Raw genomic sequence first — 13,925 nt, 5'->3', positions numbered from 1 at the left:
CAGTTATAAAAGCTTCCTAAATGGTTTTGCTGATTTATTCTCTCTATTCCATTCTTTACAAAAATACTTAAATAATCTTCCTCAGCAAAGAAATGACAAATTTCTTGCTCAAAATCCTTCATTGACAACCATTTTCCAGGGATAAAACTAAATATCCCTTGGCTAGCATAATGGTCCTCCATAATCTGGCTCCAAACCAATCTTCTCAACTTTTTAATACATCACTCTTTGTTTGGGGCCAGGCCTGCCTGAGGCAAATCCCAAAAGTTCAGAACTAAGATTGAAATTAAATGTGACAACTGATCTCACACCCTCATTTTCTCCAGCAGACTGCCTCTACTATTATTTTTTCTCTCATCATCAGCTATTTCCTATCTGCTGCCTCCTTTATTCCTATCTACAAAAACATCCATGCCTTCCCCATCCTTTAAAAGAAAAAAGAAAAAAAAAAAAAAAAAGTCCACAGTTGATTCTACCATTTGGATCATCCTAGAGTCCTGTTCTTCATGGCTAAAATTCTTTTAAAAAGTCATCTACACACAGTGACTTCACTTCCTTTCCTTTCACTCTATTCCAAATCCTCTTTAACCTTGCTTTTGACTTCATCACTTAACTGAAACTATTCTACCCAAAATTATCAATAATCTCTTAATCAACAAATCTAATGGACTTTTCACAATCCACATTTTTTCACTCCTATGACCAATATTGATCATATTCTTTCTGGCTTTATGTAATGGGCTGAAGTTTGAGTTGATGCACTTAGGTCCCAAGTACATGAGGCTAAATAGTAATTGGGCTATACTCTATTAATATACATGATTGGATAAAGAATGGTCCCTGCCCACTCTGTGCAAGTCCTGATGTGTTGTACAGGAAATGACGATTTTGGTGGGTGGAGGCAGAGAGGGGAACAGGAAGAGAAGCTGGGAGAGATTGGGCCTAGAGTCCATTCTCCTAGCTGCTGGTAGCTGCTGGTCGTGTGGCTGCGGGTCTAGCTAGCTTCTTGACTCAGCTGCACACATTGCTATTGCCGATTCTCTTCTGCCTCCGATCCTTCTTCACTGAGAATAAAGACTGACAATTTTCCCCTAACCTGAACTCCGGACTCCTGCTGATTTTAAAAATACACGGTCTTCACAGCTTTAAAATACTATTAGAAGAAAAACTCTGAATGGACCAAACAAGTTAAAAAGATTTTAAATATGAAGTTAAGTGATGAACATTGTGTCTGTTGTCTAAGGATTAATCTAGCTAAATTTCGATAGGCTCATCATCAAAAAGTATACAACCAAATGATGAAAATTTTTGGATATAACATCATACAAAGAATACATTGTGATTATTATTTGTTGACTATTTTTACAAGTATTCAATTCAGTATAAAATGAACTGTAAGCAACAAGGTAGAAGTTGCATATGTTTTTAAGAGAGTCCTAAAAAGATATAACAAGCGTGTTATAAAGATATAACAAGTGTGTTCTGGAGTCTGATTACTAATAGTAAGTGTGAGGGATAGAAAATCCTATCCAAAAATGACTACTAAGAGACCTCTCGAAGTAAAAAGCAGAAAAATTGTTTATTTAATTAATTCTCATGAGCTGTGAGGAGGGAAAGAGAGAGAGCTCACGGTAGAAGGGCTAAAGAAGAGGATAAGGTATATAGTTTTTATAGGTTTTAGTTACAAAGGATTACATCATGAGTTGGAGAACATTAAGAGATAGGTGCCCCCCCCACCCCTTAATTGGATGTTATTCGTGCCAAAGACAGCAGATTCCCTAGTTCCAGGAGGAACCATACATCAGGCAACTAGTTGTCTAAACATTGATAACTTGAACAGCGATAAATGTTATCATTCTAGGTTAAATACGTATATCTAAAATCTAAGTACATATTGGCTACTACTCAACATACTTATGCAGGTCACAGAGACCTAGAGAAACTAAAATATAGAAAAGGAATTTAAACATTCTTGGAAGTTCTTCACTTTATCTCTATTCTACTCCACACAGCTGGAAGTTCTTCACTTTATCTCTACTCCACTCCACACATAAGGGAATCATGAAAGAGAATAAATATGCTCACAAAGCAACTGTATTTCCACTATCATGGATACTTCTAATAGTTACAATTCCCTGTAAATAGTAAAGTCTCCTAAGAGCTATCAATTATGGAAGACATAGTACTATATTAAACACCAAGATATGCAACACCTCCTAAATAAAATCCATTATCAGATGCTCTGGAGGGGGAAAGTAAGGCAGGTCACTTTGTACAGCTCTCCCTCCTAACTACTATTCACTTAAATGTCATGGCATCACTTCCTCGATGTCACAGTCCTTTTCCAGAAGGAAGGACAAACAAAAACCTCTGCAAGTAAAGCTGGTCTGGAATTGGTCAATTGAAAGACTTCCTTTCTCCCTTCCTCACTTCTTTCCAATTTTCCTTTCTTCCCTCCTTCCTCCTTCCTTCTCTCTCTTCTTCCTTCTTTCCTCCCTCCCTGTATGATACATATGGTATCATACCCTTACCTACAAATGCTGTTAAACCTCTGAACTCTCAAGGTAAATTGAGTTTACTGGCTAGTTTTCTTCCTTAAAGATCATGCCTTACTGAATAATTGGTGGTAGGAAATTATCATGGAATATTATTGTTCTATGGGAAATGATGAGCAGGATGCTCTCAGAAAAAAAAAAGTTGGAAAGTCCTCTGTGAAATCAATCAAAGTGAAATGTTCTGAACCACTAGAAGCAACAAAAGATTATTTGAAGAGGTCTTTAACTGGTAAAAGTAAAGCCAAAAATGATGAATAAAATGGAGGGAAAATCATATTGAATAATTGTAACCTTGAATGTAGTTTTCCCCTATAAAAAAACATAAACTATTAAATATATATGTGTGTGTGTGTGTGTGTGTGTGTGTGTGTGTGTGTGGTGTGTGAAAAAAAAAATAATAATAATAATAAAAGATCATGCCTTAAACCAAAAACAATCTGATTCTAATAGGTCCTGGGCCAAGCCTCAAAAAGTCATTGTTTGGGTCCTGATTAACTCAGACTGAATGTAAACAACAGTCATTTCTGCTTAAGCCAGAAACTCTGAGGGTCTTCCCCTCTCAGATTAATTTATCTACTTATTTATTTGGATTTCTTTGAACTAAATGAAAGAGACTCAGCCTCAATTGCTACCTAGTCTTAATCACAAAATGGGTGTAGCCCTCTGAGACCTATTGAAGACCTTAGCTTTCAAAGGCTTAGATCTTCCATTTCATTCAGTACCATCTCCAGTCATCTTGATCTATATTTGGCCACTGGACCCAGATGGCTCTGGAGGGGAAAGTGAGTCGGGTGACCTTGCAGAGCCCTCCTTCAGTCATATCCAACTCACTTGAATGTAATGGTATCAACCTCCTGATGTCATGGTCCTCTTCAGAAAGGAAGGACAAACAATAATCACTCAAAAGAATTTATTCTAACTATTCACTTAAAAAATGCAATTGGATGCAAAATGCCTATAAATGAAATAAGCAGCTTGGATTACATTTGGAAAATTGAACATTTTCAATGGATCTAAGCATCTTTCTGAAATAAACAACAAAAAAAGTCTTTTCAATACCAATATTGCTCTAGTGATATCTATGTGGCTAAAAATGATACTATCACACATAATACATGAAAACTACTACAAATCACCCAGAATGCTAGGAAGAAAAAAGTAAGCTATAGCACATAAATCAACAGCAAATTAGCTCCAAAATGGCATAAGATCAGATAAAGAAAAAGAGTTGAGGAAATCATATAGGAAGAGTGGGTTACACCAAATATTAAATGGGCCTTCTATGAGAGATTCATGGAGGGCCATAGACAAGAATGACATAGAATGAAAAAGACATGAAAGGGTTACACTTTGTAAAAAGTATCTATAAGGATAAGAAGACACATCCACAAAAATCAACAATATGTTATGCTTATTAAGGTACAGCAAGGAGAGAGGAAAAGTGTGAATTGCAATCTTGGTAAAAAGAGTAAAGGTACCATTGAAATTACTGATCTTGGAATTACTGAAGTAAACGTTTTTAGAGATGAACACAGTTAATCATTTAAACTTTCTACAGTTACTATCCCAACCACATTTTCTTTGAAATTAAAGCAAAAATTTGCCTAAATCCCCAGAGAAGTTAATACTGGCCTCAAGCTCAACATTCTGAATAACATTGAGCTATTACGCACATCAAGGTGGAAAATTTTTGCTTCAAATTTACTTCTGATAATACTTAAAAGTATGCTAAATTTGCACTTGAGACCAAATAAAAGAGCAATCTCCTTACCTCAACTAAAAGATAAACCAAAGAGTTGAATTATCAGGCATATTCTCATGACTATATAGAACTTTATTTTCTGAAAGTCAAGGGCAAACAAATAAGGAAAAAAAGAAAGTATAGGAAATAAAACACTGAGAGTCTCTGCCTTAGTTTTTAAAAGAGATATCCTAAAGCTGCAAACTGCAAAAGCTTAGGCTATAATAAGACTAATTTCCTAAGGTTTAAAAATTAAATAATAGGAAGGGGCCTCAGAGGTCATCTAGTTGAAATCTTGAACATTTCAATTAACAGTAACATTCTGAAAGGTACCTATTATTATGCATTACCTAAGTAAATGTTCAATGAGGCAAAGTCTCAAGTGTGAAATAAAGTAACCCCAAAGATAAATTTTCAAGGGGACTCAAAGCTTTCCCTTGGCTCTGTGTCTCCTCCTATGATATACTTCACACAAAGGGAATCAAAGTGAGAGGATAAGAAAGGGGGAGAGAAGGGAAAGAAATACACAACTGCAAACCTAAAGAAATTATTAAAATTGTACCCTGAAAATGACTAGAGAATATACTGTAAAATTTAAGTTTATTTATAATCTATAAATAAACACACACACACACACACAAAAAATTATATATATATATATATATATATATATATATATATATATATATATATATATATCTTTGACTATCCTGCTTGTTTCCAAGACCTCAAATACATTCAAGTAAAATAATTATCCCCTTAACCTAAATGAAGCAATTCTGGATTTGAAATGAACCCTACCAGGCCATTCCAGTGTATACACAGTAAAAATCAACGCCGCAAGAAGTTTCCTAATTGGTATCATCAGTGACCTCAAAGAGCTGAGGCAGCTTCAGGACTATTCCTTTACATTGAAAGAGTAACTTAAACAGCCTGAAGATCTAGCTAAATGAATACCTGCTGTATGTGGACAACAAGCACAGGCTGCATAGACTTTATAGAATTATAGAAATAAAGGTGGAAACCAAAATTAAGAAGAATTTGACTTAAGGACAACCTAAAGATAAATACAGTTCTTAAAACTGAAAAAACAGGGGCAATTATTATTGGGAATTTTTTTTACATCAATCTGTCAGTGATGATGTATTATCAACAAGTCATCTAATCTCAGCATTTTCCTTTTCTTATGCATGTGTTTTAATTTTTATCATATTCATTTGTGCATGTATCTAATTTCCTTTAATATATCATAAGCTCTTTGAGGCCAGGACCTATGTCTTATGTATATCTATATCTCCCCTAAGAACACAGTATATTCCACAAAGAAGATAATTTTAAAATATTAATGAAACTACTGAATGCCTATTAAATATAGGAACAAAGTTATTAAAAAATTTTAACCATCAAGGGACTTATAAAGATATAAATAATAATAAAAAGTAGCAAATATGTTGAGCACCAAATAAAATACACAGTCCAGAAGTTTTGAAGAGAAAGTCATCACTTGAGTCCTCTGGAAGGACTTAAAGGAATAGTAGGATTTAAAACTATCAAAACAGAGAAGATTGGCATTAGTGCACTACAAGGGCAAATACAATCAAAAACATGGTAATAGCTAGAAGAGTTCTCTTTCAAGAACATCATAACAATCATAACTATAGCATTTATATAGTGCTTTAAGGTTTGCAAATACTTATGTCATTTCATTTGATTTTCATCCTTAAAACAATCCTGTTGTGAGAATGATTATTTTTATTTTGTTTTGCAGTCTCAGTACTTTGCAAATCACCCAAACTGTGATTTTATCTAGGTAAGAGACTTCCAATGAGAAAACTCCCACTACAAATGTCAATATACCTACCAATTAAATGTCAAAGAGTTATTTTGAAAATAGGTGCTTAATAAATGCTTATTGAACTGAATCTGATTTTGATAAGAAAAAATCTTAGTTTCATTTTACCTAATCATTATTTGGAAATACAAAATTTCCTTTAGTAAAATAAAATGCTTATTTGTAAACTTTTTTGTTTGTTCTTAACAAATCAAAATTCATCATAATTTTTTATTTAAGGGAGAAGAGAAGAGTGAATTGGAATAGATATGTCTGGCATACAGTAAGTACTTAGTAAATGCTTGTTTTCTTTCTTTAAATGTTGACCTCTGGTTTGTTTCAATCTAAATACTTTTAATTCTGCATTTTGCAATCAAAAGTCATAAGATCATCATCTCAGAGCTGACAAAAACCTCAGAAGTCATCTAGTCCAACCTTTACCTAAATAATAAATCCTTTCTACATTATTTCTGATGAGTAGTTACTTACTACTACTTGAATACTTCCAGTTACAAGAAATTTGCTACCTATGATATAGATTATTCTTATTTTTTGACAGCTCCGTTAGGAAGTTTTCTAAATTACAGATTCTTCAACTATGAAATGTGCAAGTTGGACTAGATAGATAGCCTCTGAGATCCTTTCTAGCTTTAGATCTCTAATTTCAAGAGCAAAACAAAATCAACTTCCTAGTAAGTTCTTTTTTTTGGTCAATCAATGAATGAAACATTAGGTGCTTCCTCTGTGTCAGGTACTGTGCTAAGCACTGAGGTTATAAAAAGAGACAAAAGATAGTCCCTATGCTTAAGGAGCTCACAATCTAAAGGAGATGACAATAAGGAAACCAGTATGTACAAACAAGCTATATATATATATATATACACATACACACACATTCACACAGACTAACTAGGAAATTAGCAGAGGGAAGGCATTTAGAATTAAAAGGAGTTGGGGAAGGCTTCTTATAGGTGGGACTTAGTTGAACTGGAAGGATAGTGTTCCAAGCATGGTAGATATAAAAAAAAAAAAAAAAAATGCCTGAAGCTAAGATTTGGACTGTCCAGTTTATGAAACAGCCAAGACATCAGTGTCACTGGACAGAAGAGTATATGCCAAGGAATATGGTCTAAGAAGCCTAGAAATAAAAGAGAATACCGAATTATAAAGGGTTTTGAATGATAAACAGCAATTTTTATTTGGTCCTGGAGGCCATAGGGAGCCTATCGAAGTCTACTGAATTGGGAGTAGGGATGGAAGTATAATGTGATCCAGAGGAAAATCACTTTAGTGACTGAATGGAGGATGGATTAAAGTGGAGAGAGATATAAGGCAGGCAGACTCACCAGCAGGCTATTGCAATAGTTCCAGCATGAAGTGATTGAGGGTCAGCACTAGAAAGGTAGCAATGTGAGCAGAAGACAATCAAGAAATTTTTGTCAACATGAAATTGACAAACCTCAACTTGTCAGCAACAACTTGAATATGGGGATTGGGAGACCAGGGTGAAAAGAGAGTGAGAAGTCCAATATGACTCCCAAGTATCAAAAGAAATTGAGAATAAGGACTGTAATAATAAGGAAGAAAGGAGAAAGAGAGGATACAAGTTAGAGGAAAGAATAATGAGCTCATTTCTGGATATGTTGATGTTAAGATGTCGACTGAACAACCAGTTCAGGAGGCTTGAAAAGACAAAATGGAAGTTAGCAGAGTTTGGCATAGGAGAGAGAGATTCGCAAATCATCAACATAGAAATGGTAATTAAATACATGGGAGATTGCCAAGGAAAGTAATATAGAAAAAGAAAAGAGCCAGAACAGAAATCTAAAGGACACTTAGAAGTAGAAGGTATAAACTGAAAGAGGATCCTGCAAAACAAATAGAAAAGAACTAGGCAGATAGATCAGGAGGAGAACCAGGGAAAAGTGGTATAGTGAAAATCTAGAAAGAAGAAAGTATTAAAAAGAGAATAAGCAACAGTATAAAAGGCTGCAGAGAGACTGAGGAAAAAGAAAAATGAAAAAAATCTTTATATTGACCCTCGCCCAAAAAACCAAAACAACAACAACAAAACAACAATCAAAAACAGTTGCCTCCAATATAATGATGATGTTCCTCCTCTGTCTCCATTTTCCCAAGATAAATGTAACAAATCCTATTACTGAAACAGTTTTTTTTTTTAACATATGAAATGTAGAGCCAATTTTTTTCTTACCAAAGATTCTTAAGGTAGGGACTCTATAGCTTCAGAACTTAGCTCAGGGTCAGGCCAATACCAAGCACTTAATAAATTCTTACTGACCTAAGTAGGAAGTACCTGTTGTCTAATAAAGAATTTTGTATGCCAGGGAAAGAACTCTGGGAGATGGCTATGAACCATTACATAGAATTCCCAATCCCTCTATTTTTGTCCGCCTGCGTTTTTGATTTCCTTCACAGGCTAATTGTACACTATTTCAAAGTCTGACTCTTTTTGTACAGCAAAATAACTGTTTGGACAGGTATACATATATTGTATTTAACTTATACTTTTAACATATTTAACATGTATTGGTCAACCTGCCATCTGGGGGAATGGGTGGAGGGAAGGAGGGAAAAGTTGGAACAAAAAGATTTGCAACTGTCAATGCTGAAAAATTATCTATGCATATATCTTGTAAATAAAAAGCTATAATAATAAAAAAAAAAAATAAGAGAGAAAGAATTGATGGAGTTTGAGTCCAGATCGAAACAAACTTTTATAACTTTTTAAATTATTATTTTTTGTTTATTTTGTGGTCTGCATTTTCTTTTGCAACATGGCTAATATGAAAGTATTTTTCATAATTGCCCATGTATACTCTATATGAAATGGCTTGCCTTCTCAAGGAGAGGGAGAAAAGGAGAAAAGAAAAGAATATGGAACTCAAAATATTTTTTAAAATAAACATTAAAATTTTTGTTTATATGTAATGGAGAAAGGATAAAAATAAACATAAAAAAAGTAAATCCAAAAAAAAAAAAAAAAAAGAATTTTGTATGCTTGACAATAATCAATAGTTTATAGACTTGAAGAGCCACCTAGAGCACAGAAAGGTTCTTGCCCAGGAACAAGCAGCTGGTATGTCAGAAGTAGGACTTTTAACCTAAGTCTTTCTGAAAGAGTACAGTTTTCTCTATACACTACATCATGCTGATTTTCACACAGTAATTAACTCTCCTTACAGATGAAAGCAAAGGACACAGCCTCATTCAGTAACTGGTGTACTAAACACAAGCAGTAATTGTTTATTACCTATTATATACTAAGTTTTAAATTCCATAATGTATGAGGCACATGCCTAAATTTGTATAGTGAGATTCTAGATAAAAGTGTTTTAAATTAGACAATATCAAGTAGCTGGTACCAAAGTAAATACAATGGTCAATTCTAATTTATACTCTCATCTATCAAATGCAAATGAAGCATAGATGATAGAAATCCCCGTACAATTCCATCTAATTTTAGAAAAATCTTTTATTATTGTTTTATATACATAATAAATAATAAATGTACATATGTACAATGCAGCTCTTCAAAAAGTCAAACTATGCTTATTAAAAAACAATGAGTTAGTGTAGTTATAATGAAAAGAACCCCAGACTTTGAGTTAAATAATTTAGAACTGAATCCTGGCTTTGCTACTTACTAGATTTGTGATAATGGAGAAATCACTTAGCCTCTCTGACTTTTGGTTCCTTCATCTGTAAGTGGGGGTCAGGGAAGTCCTAGATTATTTCTAACTCTCAAATTATGATTTTATCATCTCCCTTTATAGGTTCTGTCCCTTTTATCTGTGATAAAAATAGGCTTTTTGTAATTAATTCCTAAAAGAGCTGGGATCATGTTAACAATAGAAGTTTGCTTGATTGACGTAGTCTCCTCCTTTCTGCCCAACAGAAAAGAAGGTTGAAAAAATAATTCTTCTAACTCTCAAATTATGATTCTATCATCTCCCTTTAAAGGCTCTGTCCCTTGTATCTGTGATAAAAATAGGCTTTTTGTAATTAATTCCTTAAAGAGCTGGGATCATGTTAACAATAGAAGTTTGCTTGATTGACGTAGTGTCCTTTCTGCCCAACAGAAAAGAAGGTTGAAAAAATAATTCTTCTAACTCTCAAATTATGATTCTATCATCTCCCTTTAAAGACTCTGTCCCTTGTATCTGTGATAAAAATAGGCTTTTTGTAATTAATTCCTAAAAGAGCTGGGATCATGTTAACAGTAGAAGTTTGCTTGATTGATGTAGTCTCCTCCTTTCTGCCCAACAGAAAAGAAGGTTGAAAAAATAATTCTTCATTACTGTTCTGTAAGAAATGACCAACAGGATGATTTCAGAAAGGCCTGGAGAGACTTACACGAATTGATGCTGAGTGAAATGAGCAGAACCAGGAGATCATTATATACTTCAACAACAATACTATATTATGACCAGTTCTGATGGACCTGGCCATCCTCAGCAACGAGATCAACCAAATCATTGTACTAGCTACGCTCAGAGAAAGAACTCTGGGAGATGACTAAAAACCATTACATTGAATTCCCAATCCCTATATTTATGCCCATCTGCATTTTTGATTTCCTTCACAAGCTAATTGTACAATATTTCAGAGTCTGATTCTTTTTGTACAGCAAAATAACGTTTTGGTCATGTATACTTATTGTGTATCTAATTTATATTTTAATGTATTTAACATCTACTGGTCATCCTGCTATCTAGGGGAGGGGGTGGGGGGGTAAGAGGTGAAAAATTGGAACAAGAGGTTTGGCAATTGTTAATGCTGTAAAGTTACCCATGTATATATCCTGTAAATAAAAGGTTATTAAATTTAAAATAAAAAAAAAAAGAAAAAATAATTCTTCAGATAGATTTTGATTATATCATTCTTCAGCTATAAAGTATTTAATAATTATGTCCAGGCAGATAGTACAATATATAAGTGTACTGGCTTTAGAGTCAGGAAGATCTAAGTTCAAATCCTACTTCAGACATTTAATAATTCTGTGACTAAGTCATTGAATACCTTAGTTTTTCCATCCAAACATTAGGGACCATAATAGTATTTAAGTCACCAAGTTTAAGAAGAACAAATGAGACAAGAGATGTAAAACTTTAAAAGTGATATACAAATGCTATTATCGCTTCAATCCAAATTCTTAAATTGTTTTTCTAGACTTGCTTCCACTTGTCCCCATCCACACTAATTCAGCCTGGGATCCCAATACAACTGAATGAATAATCATTAAGCGTCGTATCCACTGTCTATAATCAATACTTCTAAAATTGACAGCACTGTGCTAGCACAAAGAATAGGGAAACAAAAAAACAATCCCATGGCATCTCATAAGTATACCAACGAACCATTTGATGAATCAGTCTTGAAGGAATGTAAGCGTTCTGACAGGCAGATGTGGAAGGAACGTATTCCAGATAAGCGGGAAGTAAACTTGAACACAACTTTTTCACTACTGTGATCTAATTGTTGTTGAGATCTCTTCAATTAAAGCACATTATATCCCTTTCCTCGAGTCTTGCTTGAGCCACTCCCAGTCCCAGTAACTGTATTCGTCTAGAATTCCTTTCATTTCCATTACTTGCGATTTCCTGAGGGAACCGTACTAAAGTGGAAAGCGACCAGATAGAGTCGAGAGAGGTTCTACCAATAACCTTGGGCAAGCAACTTTAGCCTGTTTCCCCATTTCCCCACCTGCTCAATGCGGAGAGTTGACACCTATGACTCCTAAAGCGCTTCTGGAGTTGACACTGTATATACTAAGGGCCTTTTCAGCTCTGACATTCTTTGTACTATGTTCTAGAACTTCAAGTACTCTCTGGAAGAATCTACTTCTTCCGGATGTTTTATAACGGTCCCGCCCAGGCGCTTCGTCAAGTCATCCTAATTGAGCGATCAACGCTAACTGCGGCGAGACATTCCGGGTTCTAGGGCTCCGCCAAGCCCAGCCATTCCACATTCTCAGCCAGGTCAAGCCCTGACATCCCAGACTCACCCCGAACCACACGACCCGCGGTTCCTTACGCTCCTCAGCCACGAAGAAGCTGTAAAAGAAACAGAATCCGTCACCTCAGATGGGCTCTGGGTCCAAATCCTGGTCCCACTCCTGCTTCCAAACCGATCACTAACCTAGGTCTCTCAGCGCGGCAGCCGCCATCTTCCAGCTTCGCTGTACGGTAGTCGCTGGGGCTCAAGCGCCCGCAGCCTGCAGAGCGCATGCGCTCCTGCGGGTTCTTCCGGGGGCGAGGGACTCCCCACGTGGTCTGCAGAAAACTGAAGCCCTGGGTCAGGAAGAAGCGCCTCACGTGCCTGGCTGAGTGTGGCTGGTTAAAAAAAAGTTCCTCCGAGATACCGGCATTTGAAGTTACAGATAGAATTTCCTCCCTCCGCTGTAGATTGTGGAGACCTGTAGCGCTACACCTAGAGTCGGGAAAACCCGAGCTCCAACAGGACCTCGGACGCTTAGCGAGTCACTCACTTAAGCTCTCCCTTACCCCCTTCCTAAAATCCTACCCGACAAATATTTGTTCGACACTTATTATGTGCCAGAAACTGGACTAAACGCCGAGAATACTATTAATAAAATGAAAAACAGTTCTTCTCTTGGACGAACTGGCAATCTGAAGGGGAGACACCCACAAGGAGGCAGAAAAGGATTGGGGAAGGTAGTAAAAGCCCCAGGGAGCGCCTGGCTCCGGGTATCTTGTTCCACAGACTTGAAATCAGGCAAGGCAGCAGATGCAAAATGAAGTTCAGTGAAAAGAAGGCGATTAATAATGATACCTACCTCCCAGGGTCGTGGTGAAGATAAACTGTTAATATTTGTTTTCTTTTGCTTTGTTTTTAATAACTTTTTATTGACAGAACCCATGCCAGGAGAGTTTTTTTACAGCATTATCCCTTACACTCACTTCTGTTCCGATTTTTCCCCTCCCCCGGGTGGCAAGCAGTCCTATACATGTTAAATAGGTTACAGTACATCTTGGATACAATATATGTGTGCAGAACCGAACACTTCTCTTGTTGCTCAGGGAGAATAGGATTTAGGATATAAATAACCTGGGGAAAAAAAAATGCAAGCAGTTTACATTCATTTCCTAGTGTTCTTTCTTTGGGTGTAGCTGCTTCAGTCCACCCTTGATCAATTGAAACTAAGTTACATCTTGTCTTTGTTGAAGAAATCCATTTCCATCAGAATACATCCTCATACAGTATCGTTGTTGAGGTATATAATGATCTCCTGGTTCTGCTCATTTCACTCAGCATCAAACGGTTAATATTTGTAAATTGCTTTTCAAACTTTAAAACAGATTTTAATACTATTACTATTTAATTAGTTGAAGATAAAAATAAATGGAAACTCATTAGCAGAGGTCTTCGGAAGGATTACTGGCTCTGAAAGTCCTTCCATCACCAGAAGACTTCAAGCCAGAGCAGCAGAAAGTCAAACAAACTCTAAACTGAGTCTTAGTTTCTTAAAACTAGTAAGTTATTGTGATCCTGATCTGAACTAAAATTTGTGCCTCTATTGATCCTTGTACATGTGAGAAAAAATGATAAACTATCAAAAAGTGATCTCCATTCTCACTATCCTCTTCCATATCACAGATTATTTCCAAGCTCTGATCTATTTTAAGTATTTGTTTCTAGTCTAGACCTGTAATTTAAATACTACATGGAACTTCATCCATCCATACAAATTAGTAACCATTAGTAACAACACTCTTTGAGAGTTACTGAGAGCACTGAGAAGTTGGGATTTTTT

General features: G+C 35.6%; 1 protein-coding gene across 2 annotated transcripts in view; it reads right to left on the bottom strand.

The window, feature by feature from the left end:
• The window catches only part of MRPL22 (mitochondrial ribosomal protein L22), a 51,409-nt gene extending 38,837 nt beyond the window's left edge, over nt 1-12,572 (bottom strand). The window contains exons 1-2 of one of the 2 annotated variants that reach the window (XM_031953590.1): nt 12,290-12,391; nt 12,156-12,204 (exon numbers count right to left, since the gene is read on the bottom strand). In XM_031953590.1, coding sequence (XP_031809450.1) covers nt 12,156-12,204; nt 12,290-12,317 — 77 coding nt within the window. In that variant the 5' untranslated portion in view covers nt 12,318-12,391. Of the gene's footprint in view, nt 1-12,155; nt 12,205-12,229 lie in introns of both variants that reach the window. The other variant, XM_031953589.1, reaches the window with a different exon arrangement.
• Between the last annotated feature and the right edge of the window lie 1,353 nt (nt 12,573-13,925).

Source organism: Sarcophilus harrisii, chromosome 2, assembly GCF_902635505.1.
Source record: "Sarcophilus harrisii chromosome 2, mSarHar1.11, whole genome shotgun sequence".
NCBI classification, from domain to species: domain Eukaryota; kingdom Metazoa; phylum Chordata; class Mammalia; order Dasyuromorphia; family Dasyuridae; genus Sarcophilus; species Sarcophilus harrisii.
The sequence above is the reverse complement of the archived record's forward strand: the minus strand, read 5'-3'. Positions and strand labels throughout refer to the sequence as shown.